Source organism: Gavia stellata, chromosome 4, assembly GCF_030936135.1.
Source record: "Gavia stellata isolate bGavSte3 chromosome 4, bGavSte3.hap2, whole genome shotgun sequence".
NCBI classification, from domain to species: domain Eukaryota; kingdom Metazoa; phylum Chordata; class Aves; order Gaviiformes; family Gaviidae; genus Gavia; species Gavia stellata.
Window position 1 is genome coordinate 68647045 of NC_082597.1, and position 22492 is coordinate 68669536.

At 38.1% G+C, this 22492-nt stretch overlaps 1 protein-coding gene across 3 annotated transcripts in view; it reads left to right on the plus strand.

Annotated features, from left to right (window-relative positions):
* The window catches only part of ERC1 (ELKS/RAB6-interacting/CAST family member 1), a 291590-nt gene that overhangs the window by 143776 nt on the left and 125322 nt on the right, over positions 1–22492 (plus strand). For all 3 annotated transcript variants that reach the window (XM_059816571.1, XM_059816572.1, XM_059816573.1), the window contains one exon: positions 11985–12120. In XM_059816571.1, coding sequence (XP_059672554.1) covers positions 11985–12120 — 136 coding nt within the window. The remainder of the gene's footprint in view (positions 1–11984; positions 12121–22492) is intronic.

The window sequence follows — 22492 nt, forward strand, 5'->3', positions numbered from 1 at the left end:
CAATGCTTTTAAAAAAAAAGTGTATTCTATTTAATTTTTGACTTTTCAGCTGGTAGGATTCTTGGTTTTGCTGGATGTGCCCGAATTCCTCAGGTAATTGTACCAAATACAATAAATAACAGCATTAATCTTGTTAACTTACAACCAACTACTAGACAGATATACACATTAACTTCACTTTTCAGTGTGTAATTTTTCACTTTACATAGATTATACCAGCAGAATACATTAGCAATGTCACATAGAGACCTGAATAAACAGTTTAGAAATAGATCTTTTAATTTTTTAGTACTAACTCCTTCTAGCAATATATATGAAGGTTTCTTGATGTTCTTGTGCCCTTGTTTTGGGAAGCCCAGAAGGAGCCTTGGGTATCAGCACTGCATAACCTATTTGAATTACAGCAATTCATGCCACTTGCTGGTCTCGGTAGTGCGTCTTGTGCATAGCTTTCCAAAGCTTACAGCTTTATTCCTAAGTTGGATGTTTTGCGAGTGCATGTGGCTCTGTGTTCATTTTCTTCCTTGTGAAAGGAGAGTTTAAAAGATTTTAAAGAGACTATTGCTCTGAAGATTCAGGAAGAGTGGGTTGTGCACGAAGACCTGGAAGGCTAGCTCTGAGGAAAGCTGCAGTTTACCATGAAAAAGCGCGTTAGGCGTACATTCTTGGCAGATCAGCTTGGTTGTTTTCTCTCCTTCAGAGGGACTTAAACAGTTTTGGGAGCACAAATGAATTGCTAGTACTTTTCCGCTACAGGTGTAATCTTCCCCACATACATTTTTATCTTTTTTTTCTTAAATGGCCAGAAATACATCTTATTAGTTTCCAAATATCTGCAAGGAAAATCTAATCTTGAGCTAAGAGATACTGAGTTTGATTAAAGCAACACGCTTTTTAATTTTTTTAATTCGTTTAAAGGGTCTGTACACTGCTATATTCTTCCTCACACCTGTCTACACAAGCAGAAACCAATCAACAACAAAAAAACCACCAAAACCTTTTAAGGAATTTCAGCTGATGTCTTGAAAATTCCAAAGAGGAAGGAGTGCATTTTCTTCTGCATCTTGGAATAGTGGAGGATGCTTTTTGAATTATAGGTAAAGAAATTTTATTTCAAAGTAGAAAGGGACTGGAACTTTCCTCTTGTCTTTCTGTATCCTGTTTTGACTATAGCCTCAGTAATTCTTTATTAGATTTTCAACGCTGGTTATATCTCTCAACCTGCAATGTATGTCTTCGTATAAAAAGACAGATAATTTATAGAAAATATGAGATTCCTGTTAGGAAGATTTTTCTTGACAGTAAAGGCTGTTGTTTGCTGATTTTTCCTAATGAGTATGAGTGTTCCCCAATTACTTGGAAGATTAATTCATTGAAGAGAGGCAGAAAAGATCTCAGGGACAGGCTACATCAAGGCAGTTGTCCTGGTAAGGGGATCAGCTCAATTAAAACCTTAATTTTGCCTCATTTGTGTCAAGGACACCATTTAAAAAGTAGTTCACTGGAGTAGTGTAATTGTCTAGATACAGAATTTATCTTCTTCAGTGATACCCTAAACTAGATACAATTTAATTAACAAACTTTGTGATCACTGGGGATATTAGTGAGAGCCTATTTCAGATGTCTGAAGCATGGGATGTCTTGTCACAGGATTTTTTTTTTTTCTGTGCTCCTTCAGAATATATTAATGTATGTATTCAAAACACTCACGGACATACTTACTAGTTCTGCAGGAGATCCACTTACTGTGAAATGGTAGAAATCCCTCTTCAAATGCATAAGCCAGTAACCTTGTCCATGCACATTACCAAGGCTATTACAGAAACCTCCAAAGAAAAGATATTCGTGTTATTTGTAACACTCACTGAGTTCTTCAGAAACCCAGTGGTGTTCTCTCAACTTGCAAAGTATTCCTAGCTGTATTCTGGAGTCCTACAGCAGACAAAGACGACTGTATTACAGCTATATCAGAGAAGGAGGAACTAAGCCATCTGCACTATTTAGATAGGCTGTTCAGCCCTGTAAGTGGTATATTTATTACAATAATGCTGCTCTCCCCCATTTTCCAGGCAGTCAAAAGTCTGTAACAAATCATCTCAGTAGGCACTCTTCATATTAATCTGATGTGAGCTGTCAAAGCCAGTGCTACAGAATGTATTTCAAAAGAGAAGATACCTCTTAATAAAACTGTTTGCTAAGCACCCGAAAGAAATATGCCAAACATGCCATTCTGAGAGACACTGTGGTCTGCATTCCTAAACAGAAATTGTTCTCACCCAGTGGATACTAAAATAGAGCTGTATACTTCCCATCTCAGATTCTCATGATAATGAAGATGCTGTAGCAAGGTGAAGTTCAATGAGCGTGATAACATTGCTTTTCAATCAACCGCATCCTTTTGCACACTTTTCCCTGTATAGCTGGGAATGGCCAACTTTGGATCAGATTTGGTACAGCTTCTTTATAGCTGGTAGGGTAAACACTTTTCCATTCGCATTTATAGAGAGAATCTGTTTGTAAGATTCCTTGTGAAAGCAATTTTGTTTTTAAGGAGATAAGCTAAATTATGTAAGTTTTTTATTTGGGCCTCTCAGCAACATAAAATCATCAGGCCTTTAGACCCAAAATGGACCAGTTTACATTTTTTCAGAATGGTGCTGCTAGCATCACTGTCCTCACATCATTTTCTTAAGAGCAAAACTCTGAATGTTCTCATGCATGTTTTTCTCTTATATCAGAAATCCTCTTCCACTGAGTTGGTACATTCACTGTGCTTTCTTTTTTGTCCTTGGCAACTGCTCGGTTTAATACCTTTCACTGAAGACTGGATTTTCAGTAGCTGTCAGCTTGAAAGCTTAAGATGCATCTTGATTCTTTAACATACGCTATTTCAAAATGTCAGGATAATATTCAACTGCTATCCAAAATTTCTGCAAATTTTTAGAAGAGCAATTTTCTCTCTTGACAGCTTGTTCAGTATATGCTGTAAGGCAAACATAAGCTACTCTAGCATAGTTCTTAAATGCTTTGCTGTTAATATTTTGTTCTCCTTACATTATATTTGGTTTTGTTTTAGTGGCTGATTTTTACATTCAGTTCTTCTTTTAGTTAATGGTTGTATCAGGTATTATTCTGGAAGGAATGAAAATATCGCAAACCTGTATGAAAGAAAACAACTGCTGTATTTTGATTTGTTTTCTTTTCTGGCTAGTGGGAGTGCAGTTAAGAGACATGTGTGATCTTAGATCACAAAAATACCCTCTGAAATCTCAATAAAATGCCATTCATAAGGAAGATTTTATTGCTGTTTAGAAAATACTTTTTTCCGCCAAATGGTGCAGGTCTCTTGAGCAGAGAGTGACTGGCTGTGTGTGATCTGTTCACAGGGCAGTTGGCTCATGCACTGAAGTTAAAGGTAAAAAGAACAGCACCTTTGGGACTTCTTCCCACACTGTTAGGGCCAAATTCAACTAACCCAGCGTGTTGCAGGGAGAAGGAATCCACGTTGAGGCCTAATCAGCCATTTTATAAATGTCATTTTTGGCTTTGCATCTGTTTGCTCAATTAACAAAAGCAGAACAAAAAATACAACAGAACAAACTTATTTGTTGAACTACTGAATGCTTTTATTAAGGTCCTTAAAGCATTAGTATTTTTCTTAACAAAGGAACACACATATCATTATCTTACAGATTTATTTCAGAGTTCACCTTGAGTTTGTATTTTTAATGCTCTCAGCTTCAATAAAAACTAAAGGTTGCAAGGTTTCAAGGTTAAAGGTTTCTTTTCTAGTTCAGTTGCCATCAGCTTTCAAAAACAGTTCTAGAACTTGACATATAATTGATTTGATATTTAATCTCTGAAGCCTGGTTTCGAATTTGACATCAGTTATGAAATTATGGTAATGTATTTGTTATTCTCATCACAAAACTTGCTTCCTAGTAAATAGATGCTGAGAATTTAAATAGTTATGAAACTGCACGTTAGTTTTATTAGTTGTTTTTTTTAGCTGCACATTAGTGGGGTGAATAAGTGTAGTGGATTTTATGAACAAAACTGGGATTATAGATTAGTGAAAGCATGAGGTGCTGTAAATGTTTACCGGAAGTTTTTAGAGTGTCTTGGTTTTAGTATGTTGTATCAGGCCCTGTCTGAAAGCAAACCTTTGGTTTGCTTAATTTGATATGGACTCATTGCACTAAAATGAAGACACTTCCATTAATATCTGCTGTTAATCCTTCAGTTTTAGCCAGTTGGTTAAGTTGGTCTTTTCTTCCAATTATTTTGAGAATATGAAGACAACAGCATTTGACTTCACCATTGTTTGTGTGTAATTGGGCTACTGCCTCATGACTGGAGAGCAGCTTGGTTTATTCTGGTTTTGTTTGATCAAGCAATTGAAGGAAAAAATAAGGCTACTTTCCCTGAAATAGATTAGTTTGGTAGTGCCTAGAGCATGCATTTGAGACATGTGCTTCTCATCCTTAGTTAGATTTCTTTCTGTTAATGTATTTATTATGTACCATTCTCTAAATTCACTAACTGTTGATGCTGCATCCTTTCACTCTATCATAAGGAAAATTGTTTCCATAAATGCATGTTCCCTACTGATTGCTGCAAAATAATGTTTCACACATGTAGCATTTGGATTTAGTGTGCGTGGTTTTGATTATATTTCTCGGTCTTCTGCTAGACTGAATAAGAGAGATTAATACAAGAAGATAAAAACTTTAAAAAAAATTACATGTTGTATGGCCAAATGTGCGGGCGTTGTTGTGTTTGACAGTTGACACATTTTACCTCAGAGAAGTTTGGACCCGAGTTTGAAGGCCTTTAGTTACTCACGCAGATAATTCTTAATACCGAGGAAAGAAGACAGCCGGCGTAGAGTTGAGATCTGCTTCTAGTCCTTGACTTCCACACCTCCTGATTCAGACACTGTTAGGCTCCTGTTCCTAAAATCCGGGGCAAGCTAGTTTCCCATAGCCTTTCTAGTCTTCATCACTTGCCCCTTCCAGTGCTGATCTGAACACACACTTTGTTTTTAAAAATCAAAGTTTCCTAGTTTCAGGAAATGAAGTCCACCCTCCCCATCTCTTAATGCCACTGTGGGACTTCTTGTTTCACATACAGTAGACCAGTTAAATTTTCAGGGTCTGTTAATATTTTCATTGGCATATGTTACCTTGTCATATAAACCGCACCGAACAGCGAGGAACAGTGTAACAAGATGATGAGAGATTATGGGAGAAGAGACTCATAAGCAGAAGAGATAACTAAGTGCTGGAGTTTGCCAGCTGTGCATCCTAACGAGCAACTCATTGAAAGTATGTTGATTGGTCTTCTAGCTCGGATGCAATGTGCAACAGAGGTGGTAATACTAAACCAAGCTGTTTGAAAAGCATAATGAAATTACTGTTTCTTTTACTTAGTAACTTAATGCACCATTTTTTGACCTTAGTATAATGTTGAAGAATAGTGGCAGGCTACTTAAGAAGCTGGGATTGCTAGGTACAGCCCAATGAAGCAAAGAAAGAGGCCCAGATAACATTTACTGTTCTAAAAAAAAAAATAAAAAAATCCAGCCATACGAAATTCCATGTAGATCTTCAGCAGTGTGTGACTTCCCTGATCCTATTTTTCCAATGTCCAAGACAGGGAACTTTGTTCAGCCTTTGGCAACTTTCCTTTGACTGTCAATCAGACACCCAGTTGTGGTGATGGGACTGTGTTCTGTGGTCAGTCCTGTTTCCTTCATAACTTATTTAGCTTCCTTTCATCACTTTCTTCTTCTTGAGGTTAAGCAATTAGGCTTTCCAAACACTGCCATTATTCTCCATGGTTTGGTGATCAACCACTGGTAAGGTAAAGTGAGTTTTAAGCAACTAAAAGCTAACACAAAACCTTTCAGCACAGGTGTTTTTCTTATTTTCAAAACAAAGTAGTGTTCTTGGGAAGAGTTTCTCCTTGGCTTCCTTGTTCTATTTCCCAGAATGTATAAGTTTTTCTTCATGTACCAAAACTACAAAAAAAACCCCAAAACCCAACAACTCAGCGATGTCACTGTGTTTATGATCTTTTAAATTCGTAAGTTAAGGTTAAGGATATGGCCAGCTAAAATATTTGGTGAGGCAGACCTTAAAAACAAAAAAGTGATGAAAGAAATAGTGGGGGTAATGTAGTAAATTGGACACTTTCCTGTGAGTTTTAAATCAGTCCAACTCAGATCACTAGCATCCTGTTTTCTTGATGTTGCTGACTTTGTTGCAGTAAAAATTCCCATTTTTTCTTACTCATCTAATCATTAATGAACAAGACTGCTAATAAAGGTCTGGACAACTTCACTGATTGTTTCCTACCTTCCAGCATTTCCTTATGGAATTTTTTCCCCTTATAGTGTGTTTTGCGTTCTGACCTAAATTGCTGTAGTATTATAGTCTTTCAAATGGCTGCTTCCTTTCAGTCCACAAGTGAATAAATGTATCCTATGTCTCTTAGTAATACAAAGTGCTTTGAGGTCTTATGCAATGATATCAACTTCCTCGAGGCGGGTAGCGGAGGGGGAGGTGCTGATCTCCTCTCTCTGGTGACCAGCGATAGGACGCGAGGAAATGGAATGAAGCTGCATCAAGGGAAGTTCAGGTTGGACATTAGGAAAATGTTCTTCACCGAGAGGGTGGTTGGTCACTGGAACAGGCTCCCCAGGGAAGTGGTCATGGCACCAAGCCGGTCAGAGTTCAAGAAGCATCTTAGTCATATGGTTTAGTTTTGGATAGTCCTGTGAGGAGCAGGGAGTGGGACTCGGTGATCCTTACGGGTCCCTTCCAACTTGAGATATTTTGTGATTCTCTATTATACATTGTAGAAGCTAATATTTCATAATACAAGGCACATTGTCAATTTTAAACTAAATAATATATTACTTCATTGCATACAGTTTTCTTTGCGTTTTTTTTTCAGTAATTTTGACTATTGCATCAGTTTAACTTACGTTGAGGAGTAAAGTGTGCTTGAAAGCAAATTAAGTTCATCTGTCCATCAGGATTAGAAGCTGCAGCAACAGTCGAGTGTCCTGTGGGTGGTGGTAATGCTACATCAGTGAAGGCTCGAGCTAAACAATCTTTCTGACATGACTGACTGACACATAGAAATATTTTCTGGGTACCTACATCAGATGAATAAAACAGGCCGTTTCTATAGCTGTGCACAAGATCTGTATATTTTTTCCTACTGTGTGTATTCATTAGGTGGAATATAGTGTATGTGTCTACATTTTATCTTGAAGGTAAGCTTCGGTGATGGTTCGAATGCATTGTAAATGCATACTTATAGTTGGAATATTGTAAAAACACTGTTGTGTGTTAGGCACATAACTGTGAAGGAAACATATATTAAAATATAATTATAAAATTCGAATTAACTTATGCACATTTTCAGTTAACATTTTGTCACCTTTTATTTTACAAGAAGAACGTCTGAAATTATGCCAGAAAAGATAATCAGAGGAGGATATTAGCTTACTTTACGTTAACACGTAGCATGGAAAGCCGTATGAGGAAAGAATTAATAGCTATATATGCTGATGTGCATTACAGTAAAAGATAATGAGATTAGTATTAAAATGCAAAAAATATTCATTTTAGTACAGAAAAAATTAATTTCATTAAAGTCTTAATGAATAATGGGGTCTGTAAAGCAATTAATCTTATTATGGAGGAAGACTCTTGCAAAGGACTCACAGGTAATAAACTGACTTTCCACTTTTCAGGTATGCTTGATGGTCCACTGGTTTTCTATTGCTTGTATTCATCTTCCTGTTTTAAAATTATATTAAAATGTGAAAACTTCTCATTTGAAAGTTTTTATTACTTATTGCGATTATTTTAATTCATTCTCCATGGTGTTCGGCTATACCTCGTCACTGGAAATTCAAAAATTTCATAGAGAAGTGGAAAGGTGTGGCTTTTTTCAAGTGATGCAGCTTTGCTTTATTAAAATGGATAAAGTCATAGAAATTAATAGGCATTTTCGGTGTCCAGATTGAGAATCTTCTGGGTTTTTTCAGCAGGCATATGGCTTAAATTGGGCACCCAAAATCAAAAGATGTGAAATGATTAATTCTGAAAATCTTGGCCTGTCTTTAGTTGAAAGACTTTGGGGTTTATTTTTTTAAATTAGAAGCCTGATTTTGATCCTACTTCTTTTTCTCTAGTATATTCCATCGTAAGAGTACTTAGCATGATATATTGTGAAATGAAGAAAGATTCTAAGCAATGGAAAAGATTTTTCACTTTTGAGTGCTAAATTTTTTAGGATCCGTACCTCAAACAAAAGTAATTATCTGAAAATTGCTATTTAAAAATGCAAAAGGAATTGTTATTTCCAAAATGAGTGGGATTCTTCACCGTAATTCAACATAATAAACATTCTCATTATATTTCTCTTCGTTTATATGTGACTAGAACATTTTTTATTATTTGGTTTGAGGGTGACTCTGAGGATAAATGTCTTCTGAGGTGAGTTAGTTTTGCTTTTGTTAGTTTTCTTATTGCTTCTGTTGGTTCTAGTGATATCCTTCATTAAAGCTTTATCTCATTGAACAAGAACTGGCTCTACAATTTTGGTTAGAATCACCAGCATTCTTTTGCTCTCTGTAGTCCCATTTTAAAAAGATGTTTCAGTAGGAATATGTACTTATAGTAATATTTAATGCTCTGTATCTCTCAGAAATTCAGGTGCTCGTTATTTTCTGATGAGAATTCCACGTGCACATTGCAAGTTGGTGTTTACCCAGTTGCTGTACATGCTAACACTAAGGCTTTCTAGAAAACACTCATAAATCTCTAAGCTGTTGTCATCATTGTAATTAATTCATTCTCTTTTTACTATCTTTAATCTTGTGCATTTTTTTCAGTTTTAATAAAAATACTCCTACAGATGAAGGATTTCTTTGAAACCTTACTATCCTTTTGACAGGGTTATGTGCTATATATATGTGTAATTGCATTCAAAAGAGTTAAAAGAACATTAAGTTTACAAAATGAAGCTTTCAAACTGAGGGAATTCCAGAGCTTTGTTTCTTTCTGCAGTCCTAATTAGCTTCCTTGTGCACATACATTGTGACAAATCTTTATTTTCGTTTTGACTGTCTCCTTGTAGAATGTATCAGTCGCAGTGTGCTCGCTTAAGACGCATACTTTCTGTATTTTATTTTATTGTTCCAGTTCAGTGTGTGGTCCAATTCTGCACATTGTTCAGTGGTGGTGTGAAGATGACATTGTTCTGTAACAATCATCAGTAGTAGTTCCGTTTCAAAACAGTAACAGAGCTGTCTTATTGAGCAGTGAATTGGGTGATTCCTATTAATCAAGCTTTTGAGGTCTGTTGATATTAAAAATGTGTGTGTGTGTGTATATTTAAGTATTTTTAAAATATTGTTTATATATATACAAACATGAATCTCTGACTTTGGCTTTGAAGACTGAAAGTTATCTGACAGTGAGGAAAGAGGATACTTTACAGAATCACAGTATGGATTCTTTACGGTTTCATAGAACTTTCATGGTGCAAATGTTCAAGGGCTCTGGGCTTGTATATGCTAAACCTTTTACACGATTATCTGCATGAAATACTGTGAAAGTGAGAATTATCACTTGGTACCATGGGCATTGAGATAAGATGAGATGTGTTTTCATGCATCAAATGACTGCAAGCCTTTTAGATTTATAGATTTCAAGTTTCACGTGACCTTCTCAGTTTATGTAGTTAAACAGTTGGGGAAATTTTAGGAAATGTCATGGATACCTGTATCATCTGAAAGGTTTATTGCCCAACTTTTGTTGCTTTTTGACATCGAAGGTACAGAGTGATAGTTGTATCCTGCACACGAATTAAAGTTTCCTAACAGCATGAAGAGTATGAAGATTGATCTAAATATTACAAGCACTAGGTAATTTCAAGACTTCCATCATTTAAACTGCTTTAGGAAAGCTTGAGTTTGTCTCAGAATATCTACGTAATATATTAGAAAGACATTAATTTTGGTTCAGACATGAGAAGGTGGATGTCAATAGTATATATCCTTATAATTACTCCTTTCTTTGAAATATTTATTTTGTTTGAAGACATTTTGGACCATGAGGGAGGTGATCTACTTCAGACATATTTTGATGACAGTTGTGGCTTTATCAATATCCTTGTATCTTATCTAACCAGTAGATTACAGTAACACAGACCAGTTTCCCAACAAGTGAATCTAGATTTGCAAGTTTATAAAAAATAATTAATTTCCCTAATTTTAATTTAGAAGTTGAATGAGAATTCTCATGTGGAACGGAATGTGTTGGGCTTAAATACTTTCATTTTCTGCATTAACTTAGCTGTACTTGCTATGTTTATTTTCTTGGACAAATAGAACCATATATTGTACAAGCTGAGTTGGTGCCAACATAATATTTCCAATAAGTTGTTTAATCACTGAACAAGTCTGCTTTCAAACTGGGCAATGCTCCCATTGCCAGTGTGCAGCACTGGGTTAGAACAACTTAACAATTATACTGGTTGTGTTTAAAAAGCATCCTGACTCAAATCAGCTGTAACTGTTGGACAAGGCAGTTAAGCATGCCAATAATTTTTTAACATCATCGAAAAGGACATTCCTTTTTTTCTTGGTCTCTGGAGGCCATCAGCACTTTTTCACACTAATAGAAGTTTGTTTAGCACCAAGGAAAATTTGCTGTCTTGCAATTTTCCCAGCTCCAGTTGGCTTACATTGCAAAAAACAGAGCTCAGTGTTGAACCTACATTATTTTTGGAAGAACTCAAAGCACTGACTAGCCATTATGCCACATAATGTGAACATATATATCTCAAAGAGATATGTTCTTGATCATACTTTTGTTATGAGTTCTGAAGAAAATATTAAAGCAATCAGAGTTGTTTGTGATCTGTTCTGAAAGTATTTCTGAAATAAAGAAGAAATGTTCTTCCCTCTCTGTGTGGATAACATACCAGATAGAAAGCTAGTATATCATTCTGCTTTCTAAACAGTAAATTAAAGAGCCATCTCTACTACTTGCATGATGTTTTGGGGGAATCTTGCGACCAAAGAATCTGTCTTTTATTCCAAAATCCAAACTCCAGATATAATTATGGAGAAAAGGGCTGAGGAAGCAAAGTTAGCCTGCTTTGTTTTGATTGGACTCAAAGTTTAGACTTAAGTTCTCTGTGGTCAGGAGGCTGAGATTAAAAAGTCTGTAATTAGATTCAATACTCCATGTGTCTTAATGCCCAGAACGGCCAAACCCTGTCTGCAGGCAATGGTAGTTGCCAGGACCATCAAAAATAATTCATAGATGCAAGTGAAAAGGAAATTATGCACACTTGCTGAAATAGTTTGTTCTTACTTGCTCTGTCTTGTTTCTGTAAAAAGAAAGGATAGGAAATTCCTCAACATATCTAGTAAACAAGTAGAACTTGAGGTTGAAAAGAAATAGTTCTACTGCTGGAAACAGATCGCCTGGATCTTATAGGTAGTCCTCACTATTCAAGTCAAGTTTCATTAATTTTTCCTTTTGATCCTCCTATTTTCCTTACGTTAGGTATAGTGGTACCCAAAGCAAAATAAGCTATTAGATGTCTGCAGTCTTTATATGTACATGTGTGTATGAACAGAGAGATGTCTGCCACATAGTCACAAGAGGGCAGGTGCGTCTTTTGATTAATAGTTTATACCAGATAATAATTAAGGTTTTTGTTTCAGAAATTTCCACATTTAGGTTAATAGTAATGAGCAAAAGGAAGCATTCTTTTGGCTGAATTAACAGTTGAGGGTAACACTTGAGGGTGTGTTTGGTGTTAGTGACCTTCTGCAAATGAAATGATGGTACTTGAGGGTTCCACTCTTCCCCAGTCCAGCTCGCCAGCACTGGGGCTGACGGGAAGCATGCTCTGGACCATGCTCTGAGTGCTCTTCTCTTTTACAGGCAAGTTAAAGATCAAAACAAGAAAGTAGCAAATCTGAAGCACAAAGAGCAAGTGGAGAAAAAGAAGAGTGCACAGATGCTGGAGGAGGCCAGGAGACGAGAGGATAATCTTAATGACAGCTCCCAACAGCTTCAGGTAACATGGGAATTGAATTAAATGTGGCCAATCAACCAGGCTTAGCTACCTCACTCTCTGCTGTACCTCCTGATCCATTTTCATAGCTGTTACCTAAGAAATTTGTTACTGATTGTTTAAAAGGGCACATCTATCCCAGAGCACTTCAAAGGCAGCCTCTCTCAGTTGCCATCGCAGCTTACCCCATTTTCATAAAAGGGAAAAATAGTTTTAACTGTCAACTCAGTTATGAAGTGCATCTTTGAAATAATTTTATGATTTTGGCATTGAGATTGGTGTGGCATTTCTTTCTTCGCTGCTCTTCTAACAGCCTTTTTCTTTAGCTGTTTTGTGTATTTTCCCAGCTGGTTTTATCTTATATTGGTGCCTTTTCTTCAGTAAATGAAAGATAACCAAGTAAGTATTCTTATAGTAAATCATAATTATTGTGGGTTAACTGGAGGACCGTGTTTTCTGTGTTTACTCATCCTTGTTTGACAGTGAAACCCTACTCTACCTCATGAATTCTTGGTATGCTTACTAGTCATTTTGCTTTATTTCTGAAACGGTAACATGCTGCTGCCCCGCGGAATTATCTGGTTACCTCAAATCTACCTAGGCATGTGAAAGTCACTGGTATGAAAGCATATCAAATATTTCTCAGGGTGCAATATGTTGATACTAGCTGTAGATGGTTTATCAAATGGTAGATTTTCAAGTGCTGTCATAAAAATGTTAAACTATTACCATGAAATAAAGCAAAGATACCATAAGGAGGGATAGGCAAGGAAGGAGAGGCAGTGGGGTGGCTCTGTATGTTAGGGAGTGTTTTGATTGTGTAGAGCTCAACGACTGTGGTGACAAGGTTGAGTGCTTATGGGTAGGGATGAGGGGGAAGGCTAACAAGGCGGATATCCTGCTGGGTGTCTGTTATAGACCACCCAACCAGGACGAAGAGGCAGACAAAGCATTCTACAAGTGACTGGCAGAAGTCTCGCAATGGCAAGCCCTTGTTCTTATGGGGGACTTAAACTTACCGGACGTCTGCTGGAAGTATAACACAGCAGAGAGGAAACAGTCCCGGAGTTTCCTGGAGTGTGTGGAAGATAACTTCCTGACGCAGCTGGTAAGCGAGCCTACCAGGGGAGGTGCCCTGCTTGACCTGCTGTTTACGAACAGAGAAGGACTGGTGGGAGAAGTGAAGGTCGGAGGCCATCTTGGGCTTAGCAACCATGAAATGATTGAATTCTCAATTCTTGGCAAAGTAAGGAGGGGGATCACCAACACCATGGACTTCCAGAGGGCAGACTTCGGCCTGTTCAGGACACTGGTTGAGAGGGTCCCTTGGGAGACGGTCCTGAAGGGCAAAGGGGCCCAAGAAGGCTGGACCTTCTTCAAGAAGGAAATCTTGAAGGCACAGGAGCAGGCAGTCCCTATGTGCCTCAAGAAGAGCCGGCGGGGAAGACGACCGGCCTGGCTGAACAAGAAGCTTTTGCTGAGACTCAGGGGAAAAAAAGGAGAGTTTACGACCTTTGGAAGAAGGGGCAGGCAACTGAAGAAGAGTACAAGGATCTTGTTAGGTCATGCAGAGAGGGAATTAGAAAGGCAAAAGCCCAGCTTTAGCTCAATCTGGCCACGGTCATAAGGGATAACAAAAAATGTTTTTACAAATACATTAACAACAAAAAGAGAGCCAAGGAGAATCTCCGTCTTTTACTGGATGCAGTAGGGAACATTGTCACCAAGGATGAGGAAAAGGCTGAGGTACTTAATGCCTTATTTGCCTTAGTCTTTAATAGCCAGACCAGGTATCCTCAGGGGATTCAGCTCAGGATGGAGGGCAAAATAAACTCCCTGTGATCCAGGAGGAAGCAGTTAACAACCTGCTAAGCCACCTGGACACTCACAAGTCTATGGGGCCTGATGGCATCCACCCAAGGGTGCTGAGGGAGCTGGCGGAGGAGCTTGCCAAGCCACTCTCCATCATTTATCAACAGTCCTGGTTAACGGGGGAGGTCCCGGATGACTGGAGGCTTGCCAGTGTGACGCCCATCTACAAGAAGGGCCAGAAGGAGGATCCGGGGAACTACAGGCCTGTCAGCCTGACCTTGGTACCAGGGAAGATTATGGAGAGGTTCATCTTGAGGGCGCTCACAGGGCACATGCTGGACAACCAAGGGATCAGGCCCAGCCAGCATGGGTTCATGAAAGGCAGGTCCTGCTTGACCAACCTGTTCTCCTTCTATGACAACGTGACTTGCCTAGTGGATGAGGGAAAAGCTGTGGATGTTGTCTACCTGGACTTTAGTAAAGCCTTCGACACTGTCTCCCACAGTACTCTCCTGGAGAAGCTGGTGGCTCATGGCTTAGACAGGTGCACTCTTTGCTGGGTAAAAAACTGGCTGGGCGGCCGAGCCCAGAGAGTTGTGGTGAATGGAGGCAAATCCAGTTGGCAGCCGGTCACAAGCGGTGTCCCCCAGGGCTCAGTTTTGGGGCCAGTCTTGTTTAATATCTTTATCAATGATCTGGACAAGGGGATCGAGTGCACCCTCAGCAGGTTTGCAGATGACACCAAGTTGGGTGGGAGTGTTGATCTGCTCAAGGGTCGGAAGGCTCTGCAGAGGGATCTGGACAGGCTGGATCGATGGGCCGAGGCCAATTGGATGAGGTTCAACAAGGTCAAATTCCGGGTCCTGCACTTTGGTCACAACAACCCCATGCAACGCTACAGGCTTGGGGACGAGTGGCTGGAAAGCTGCCTGGCAGAAAAGGACCTGGGGGTGCTGGTTGACAGCCAGCTGAATGTGAGCCAGCAGTGTGCCCAGGTGGCCAACAGCATCCTGGCCTGTATCAGAAATAGTGTGGCCAGCAGGAGCAGGGAGGTGATCGTGCCTCTGTACTCGGCGCTGGTGAAGCTGCACCTCGAATCCTGTGTTGAGTGTTGGGCCCCTCACTACAAGAAGGGCATTGAGTTGCTGGAGCGTGTCCAGAGAAGGGCAACGAAGCTGGTGAGGGGTCTGGAGCACAAGTCTTATGAGGAGCAGCTGAGGGAACTTGGGCTGTTCAGTCTGGAGAAGAGGAGGCTGAGGGGAGACCTCATCGCTCTCTACAATTACCTGAAAGGGGGTTGCAGAGAGGTGGGTGTTGGTCTCTTCTCCCAAGTGACTAGTGACAGGACAAGAGGAAGTGGCCTCAAGTTGCGCCAGGGGAGGTTCAGGCTGGATATTAGGAAAAACTTCTTTACTGCGAGAGTGGTGAAGCACTGGAACAGGCTGCCCAGGGAGGTGGTGGAGTCACCATCACTGGAGGTGTTCAAGGAACGTGTGGACGTGGCATTGTGGGACATGGTTTAGTGGGCATGGTGGTGTTGGGTTGATGGTTGGACTTGATGATCTTACAGGTCTTTTCCAACCTTAGTGATTCTGTGATTCTGTGTGATGCTAAGTGAGGATTTAATAGATATTTTGCCTGTGATTTCTGTAATTTACAAAAATAAATTTCCTTTTGGTGAGTGAAAATAAACATGGAAACAGTAATCTACCCTTGAGGTCTTTTAAAATTATTTTTTAGATCTTTAGAGAGCAAGCCTTCTCATAGGTGTTTTCCTTCGTTATCCTAGGTTAAATCCTGTTTCTTCTTACCAGCTACATATCTTAACACATCTACAAAGACGACACAGAATAAATCCTAATAGTTCACTGACAAAGATAAATCTCCTCCTTAATTTAAACAGATACTTCTTTACTCTGTTCTGTGGAATTCCAGGGGGATGGTTTCAACTCTTGAAGAACTTTTGAAAGAACCACAGAAACATGTGTCCATGTGGAATGTGCTCAGATGCACCATTTTGTGGTTTTCCCCTTCAATTCCAGTCTTGTATGTGCAGGGTACTGAAACAGTTAAGTTTCAAGTGTATTAAAATGATTTCATAACTTCAGACTTTTATAAAAGGTGGGGATGTGGGATTCGTACATCTGCTAATGGGTTTTGTGGCTGTAATGCTATGGCAATCCACAAGGCTCTCGTTATGTGGCAGCTTAAGTTTAAATAACACAATCCTCCTCGTATTAGGGAAATGTCTTTAAAAATTCCTGAAACTAATACATTATTTGGTTAGATTTCTAATCTGTATTTCAGTAAATCTGTATTTTAAGTTTGAAAAGATAAGTGGTACTTGACATTTGCCTTGCAATTATGTGCATGGTGTATTTATCGAATGACACCATTCCACAAGACCATCTTCTTTGTTTTTATGTAGCACTTTCAGATTTTAAAACGTATGGCTTTCTTTTCTGGCTTTTTTCCCCACAATTATTCTTTCCCTTTTCATTTCTCTTTCTTTTACGCAAATAGAATGCATTGGAAAAAGCCTGAAATTTGTTTTCTCTCAGCTCCTATTTGCATACTGAAATTGTGCTTTGCTCTTTTTTTTTTTTTTTTAAGAAACAGTAAGTTATGTAATGTGTTTGTACAACTACACATAGCAATGGACAGACAGTGATATTCTGGTTACTGATAACTTTAAGTCCTGTTAAAACTTTAGTAACAACAGTTTCTGATAATCCAAAAAGATTGTATGGCTTTGGTGGCAGCAGTGAGGCAGCTTTTGCTCAGAAATTAGGTGGCAAAAAATGGTGCTGCTTTGTTATCAGAGTTCTTAAAGTATAGCTGTCCTTGCAATGTCCTATCCAATTCTTTACTTACAAAGTGTTTTAGCAGTAGAGAGATCACAGATATAAAACTATGAATAGAATAGGTAGCATAATTTTACTCTAAACATTTCCTCTTTTTTAATTTCAAAGTAACCAACTTACATCTAGGAATAAGAAACAAATAACCAATTGCCTCTTTTGAGGAAGCCAAGTTGTTTGATGTTTTTCTCTTTTTCTCCAGTGTTACTTTGTTGTAAGTTGGTGGTCTAATAGGGAAGCTAAAATTGGGAACAAAGATGTCAAAGTGTATAATTTTATTATCTTTACCTTTTTACATTCAGGTTTTCCAATACAGCAGTACATACTTTTTTCCACTTTGCTTATGTTGTGTTTTATTCTGCACTGGTGTCTGTTGCTTTCTCTATAATTATACACAAGTATTTCTGACATTAAAAATCGACAATATTAAATGCATATAAGAATTTAAGATTGAAGTGGGGTGTGATAGTCAGCAATGAAATGTGTAAGTTATCGTAGTATTAATATTACTTGATTTTCCCTAGTGCCTTTCCTGCTTTTGTGAACCTAATTGTCCTGTTTGGGTGGGCTCGATTTGAGAGAGTTTTTCCCCATATTCAACACAAGGCTGAAGGGAATGCTTTCATTCACAGATGAAAAAGGTCTGTATGCTCTAATGAAAATATCAGGCTAAGGTAAAATATGGAGTGTTTAATGACAAGTGACAGGTTCAATAAAAACTCCTTCCTTTAGAAGAGCCCTCTGCTTATAGCCTCCCTCTCTCAAGGACTGCAACGTTTTGGTTTCCTGGAAGTAAAATTTACCCAGGACCACATTTCAGTTTGTTAGTTATGGAGACCTGTCTCTCCATAGACTCTAAAGGGCACTGCCTTCTAATCGACTAAAAAAAAATTAAACCTGAGAGGAATGTAGATTTTTTTTTTTTTTTTTATGCAACCATTGTTGGCTTTGGGGTCAGGACACACAAGCACCAATTTCAGATAATTTTGGTCTTGGTGGTTTTGGCTGGAATTAATAATAAGACATTATGAAATGCTTAAAAATATATGATCTGCATGTTCTTCGGTTGACCGTCTGCAATCCAGTCAAATAAACACGCTCCCAAGCACATACTCCACTCCTCCTCTCTCTGTCCCTAACAGGCATGTGGTTTCTTTCTTCCTGAGTCCAGTAACAAAATGTTCGTTTATTCAGAGAGCTCTGATGATGGAAATTTGGTATTTTGGGGAGTGGGGGAAGAATGAAAACCATAATGTCTCAATTCTAGTGAGATGGATAAATGGCTTTCCAAATTTGTCTTTTCCTCCTGGGTTCCCTTAAACCACAACTCTCCAGAGATCTGAGAGGTTAACGAGTGTCTGGTCTATAAGCAGGATAAAAAAAACAAGCTGTTGGGCTGGAGTAGAAAATTTTTCCCTCACGTAACTAAAGCTTGGCTATTGTGAAAAGGAATTGATATGCTGTCTTGTTCTAGAAATTTTCGTGATATTTGAATGGGTACTTGGAACTGGCGTCTGGAAGGTAGTATGCATATTTTTTTGTTCTATCACTCCAGCATCTTCCAGAGTTTTTTAGGAGGAATTTTCAGAATATCTTGTGGCATGGAGTTATGTATTATTGGATCTGTATTGCAGCAGCTATCCATCAGTCTCTAATTGCTGCTGACAAACTATATGTCCAGAAGCTGTGTAAAATACATTTGAATGCTTTAATGAACAACTGTAACACCAAGTAAATGTATTGATTTGTTTTCTTTTTTCCCACACCCAAGTTTAGATAATTTAATGTATAAATTCTAATCCATGGATTATATACTCAAGTATATGTAGTTTATTCCTTGTGATTATGTAATTCTTTTGTGATATAGAGCATTAAATAGGAAAAATATATCATTCTAGTGGAAAGAACTGAATTTTCAATCTAAATAAATGTGCAATTTTTTGTTCAGTAATGCTTTTACTGGGATCCAGACAAAGCTCAATGAAACGGATAGGTAGCCAAATACCTTCTCGTCAAACAAACCTTCTAAATTCATTAAATGTCAGGAACTATTTGTTATGAAGCACCATAGCATGTACACACAGTCAATATCAACATTCAAAAATCTGAAAACCCAAGTGAAGCCCAGTACATCTGGTCTTAAATTACTGAAGAATTTCATCGTGACATGCTGTGATAGGATCTTGAGGGTAGGGTGGGTGATTTTTCTTCATCTGATCTGTTGATGGTAATACCATGCCAGGATGAAAATGATGTTTTGTGGTCTTTTGGCTGATAATAAAGAGAGATTGTGCTTCCCTAATGAATCTATGAACTTGCTTTTGGACGTTGTATACAAAGCTTTTGAAGAAACAGTTAGATTTAAAGGTAAGTTTTCCAAACTTAAAGTCCAAGATTTCCTCCATAACTTTCTAGGCATCATCAGCTTTGAAGCAAATTGATTATGCTAGTTAAATGGTGTTACATGTTTTCCTGGGATAAGTGAATTTCAAGTGCTGAGTTCCTGGCTAATTTCTCTTCCATATAGACCACTGCCATATCAGATTCCAGCCTTGCCTGCCAGCTGAGTGGAGTGTACTTTCTTTATCCCTTGGATAGCGCAGCTCAACATGCTATGGCCTATGAAACTGTCAGCTACTCCATTTCAGCCTGTTAGAAATCTATCCTTTAATGCCATCTTGCATCTGCAGGATTTATTCCAGAGAACAGTCTAACCTGTATTTTCTCACTGAGCTCAGATCCATCTTTGGGAATTATTCAGATCAAAATGTTCTTTTTCTCTCCCTTCCTCTACCCAATACTTTTTAGACATTAATTACATCAGGCAGAAGTTTTGGCCTTCCTGTCCCTGGATAATTCTCTGTGCTGCCCAGCCTTGTAGGTGTGAGTGTTCCTTGGGCCTGACTAGGTGCCATTAGCACTTCTGCAGGTGGCTATAATTTCTCCAAATGGTATATTCAGTTCTACGTCATCCTCCTTGTGTCCTCTAGGACAGAACTCATGACATAAAGTGCTGAAAGAATATGAATTCGCTTTGCAATTCAGTTTTTAAGAAATGTGTTAGCATTTTTTGAAGTGGTGACTTTTTCTTGTCAGTCACCAGATCATTCCTAGCTCACCATAAAGGATGAAACTTAACATTGTTACATGTTCTTGATAATTAAGCAAAAATACGATTCTGAGTTCACAGATTGTGTGAATCAGAATTGTACTCTCTGTCTCTCAGTATTGTGTAGGACTTTTGTTAATGAAAATGCAGCAGGTATGAACGAATACAGGCTCTAAAGAATAATCATGCCTCACAAAAATCTAAAAGGAATAAATGTATGCAAATTATTCCTTCTTTTTGATTTGGGCTAGATGCAACGGTAGCCAGTAGGTAGTTTTGGGATCAGCTGACCCTCCAACCCTTTCTCTGAGCGATTCCATGTCAGCTGGCAATGCATCAGAAAACAGGATATACGTATGAAATAGAAACTTTAATATGCATCACGATTTGTTAGTAATGTAACATTACAGTAACAATTGAAATTTCCATCAGCTTTTACAATATGTTACAGAAAATACAACAAAAGATGCCTTCTGTACTTACTTGGAGGGTTGTGATTTTCAATGTGTGTAGTTACTGTAGACACAAGCAAATATTTAACCCTGGCAGATGCTGGAGAAAAACTAGCTCTTACTCTTATCATGTCATAACTCTCCCTGTCAAGAGAGCTTTTCCTAACTTTCCTGGATGTCTGGGAGAAGTTCCAAAAATGATGACCTTTTAGCTAGGCTTTTTGTGATTTATAGTGAGGGGAAGTTTCTCAGACGGGGGCTGGGGCGGGGGGAATTACTTTGAAAGTTAGCCTTTTGGGGGGCAATTAAAAATTCATAATTAAACATTCCTGGATACATCTACTTATATGAAGTAGTTAGTGTATGGATGATGAATAGACAGCCTTGCTTCATATTTTGCTATATCTGTGTGAAGAAATATAGTGGTTATGGACAATACTCAGGTATGGTACTCTTCATTTGCAATGCTCTCCAATGGAAAAAAGACTTAAGAATTTTCACAATGTTGATACCGTAGTAATTTTTATCATTTACCATCACAGGAACAGGACTAGAAAGAAATGCAAGTTCATTGAATAGTGGAGAAATACTGCACGGTGCCAAAAATCAGTGCATAATACGAAATAGCGATATCGTGAAATGAGGTGTTCATGTAAAAATCACACTATTGGATTTCCATCTCAGCAAGACAGCAGTGCACATAAAAATTAGCTTCTAGCTAAAAGAGGAGGTTTCCTCCATTTTCTCTATTGAAGTCATAAAGTGCAACTTTATTTCAAGGAAGGTCATGAAGACCTGCTAACATTGCCAGAAAATAAACAGGAGAAGATAGGAAAATTATCTTGATTAAAAAGAAGGAATGAAGTTAAGTCCTGCAGCATCTGCTTAGATGAGGTCTTGTTCTTAGGAATATTAATCCTTTTCATCTCTTATTCTTTTGGATGTGATGGACTTTGCAAGACAGTAAAATCTCCATTTACTAAAAGGAAGCTCATCAAGACAAACTTTTGTACATGTTAAGCCTTAAGAGTATTTATCTGGGTCTGTTTCTAATGCCAATTTTCCATACAGAAATCTGATATCTGTATTTCTCCGAACAGCTGCATAAAGACGGAGTATATAGTAGTATGGGTGACCATTAAAAAAGTGTAAATTTACCTCTCCCACTTCTTAATTTTCTTGAATTTGTGAGATTTTGATGTGTTACTATTCTTACAATGTAAGCTGTGAGCCATGAGCAAATTGTTGGGACAGCCCTGTCTCCAGTTTTAGTAAAGGCATTTTGTCTGATGAATGTTTTCAAGGTCTGAGTAACTTCATTTTTGCTCATGTATGCAGTGTTGCATGTTGAAGCAACAACAAAAATAGTATACTTTTGAACATGAGAATTACTTGTCTCCGAAATGGATTTCCCTGTTGCTTTATGCATTGTTCAGTTGTGTTATTAGAGAAGGGAAATGCGTATTTTTCCTCCATCTAAAATACAATATAAATTTCTGAATATCAGAATAAATATATGACCTTGTTCTTAGGTTTGATATGGTAGTTCTTATAGAGACAGAATCTGTCATTTCTACGTAATCGATGTTTATGACATTAAATAATTTGTTAAGGAATTACCTCTTTCTGTGTTTGACCAGAAGAGAGCACTCCTTACAGAATACATGTTACCGTAACATTTACAGAAACTAAGCTTGAAAAGACTTGACATTTGGAATGGAGAAGCATATCCCTGGATAGCCACTTAGCCATCTGCTCTATTTGTTTTCACTTTACAGTTTAGTTTACCATACATTATTATGTTCAGGTTAGATGTATTCACTGCCTTGACATCTTTAAAAAAGATGAACCATTTCACTCTGTCTTCTTATATAATGTAAAAATGCTCTGCAGTTTTGAACAGACAGCTGGAAAAAATTCATGGAAGTTGGTATTTACAACTAGCATTAGGCGGTCTCCCAATTATCCCAGTATTTCCTTAACTGCAAATTGAGATTTGTAGTGAGAGAAAGCCATTATATGGCTTGAGAGTTTTTAATAGAGGAAAGAGGACTCCTTGCATCCTAACGTTTCTCTGTGATCCATCAGGAATATTATTCCTCAGACACACTTTCACCCAGTCTTTTCTGCAGAAACATTAG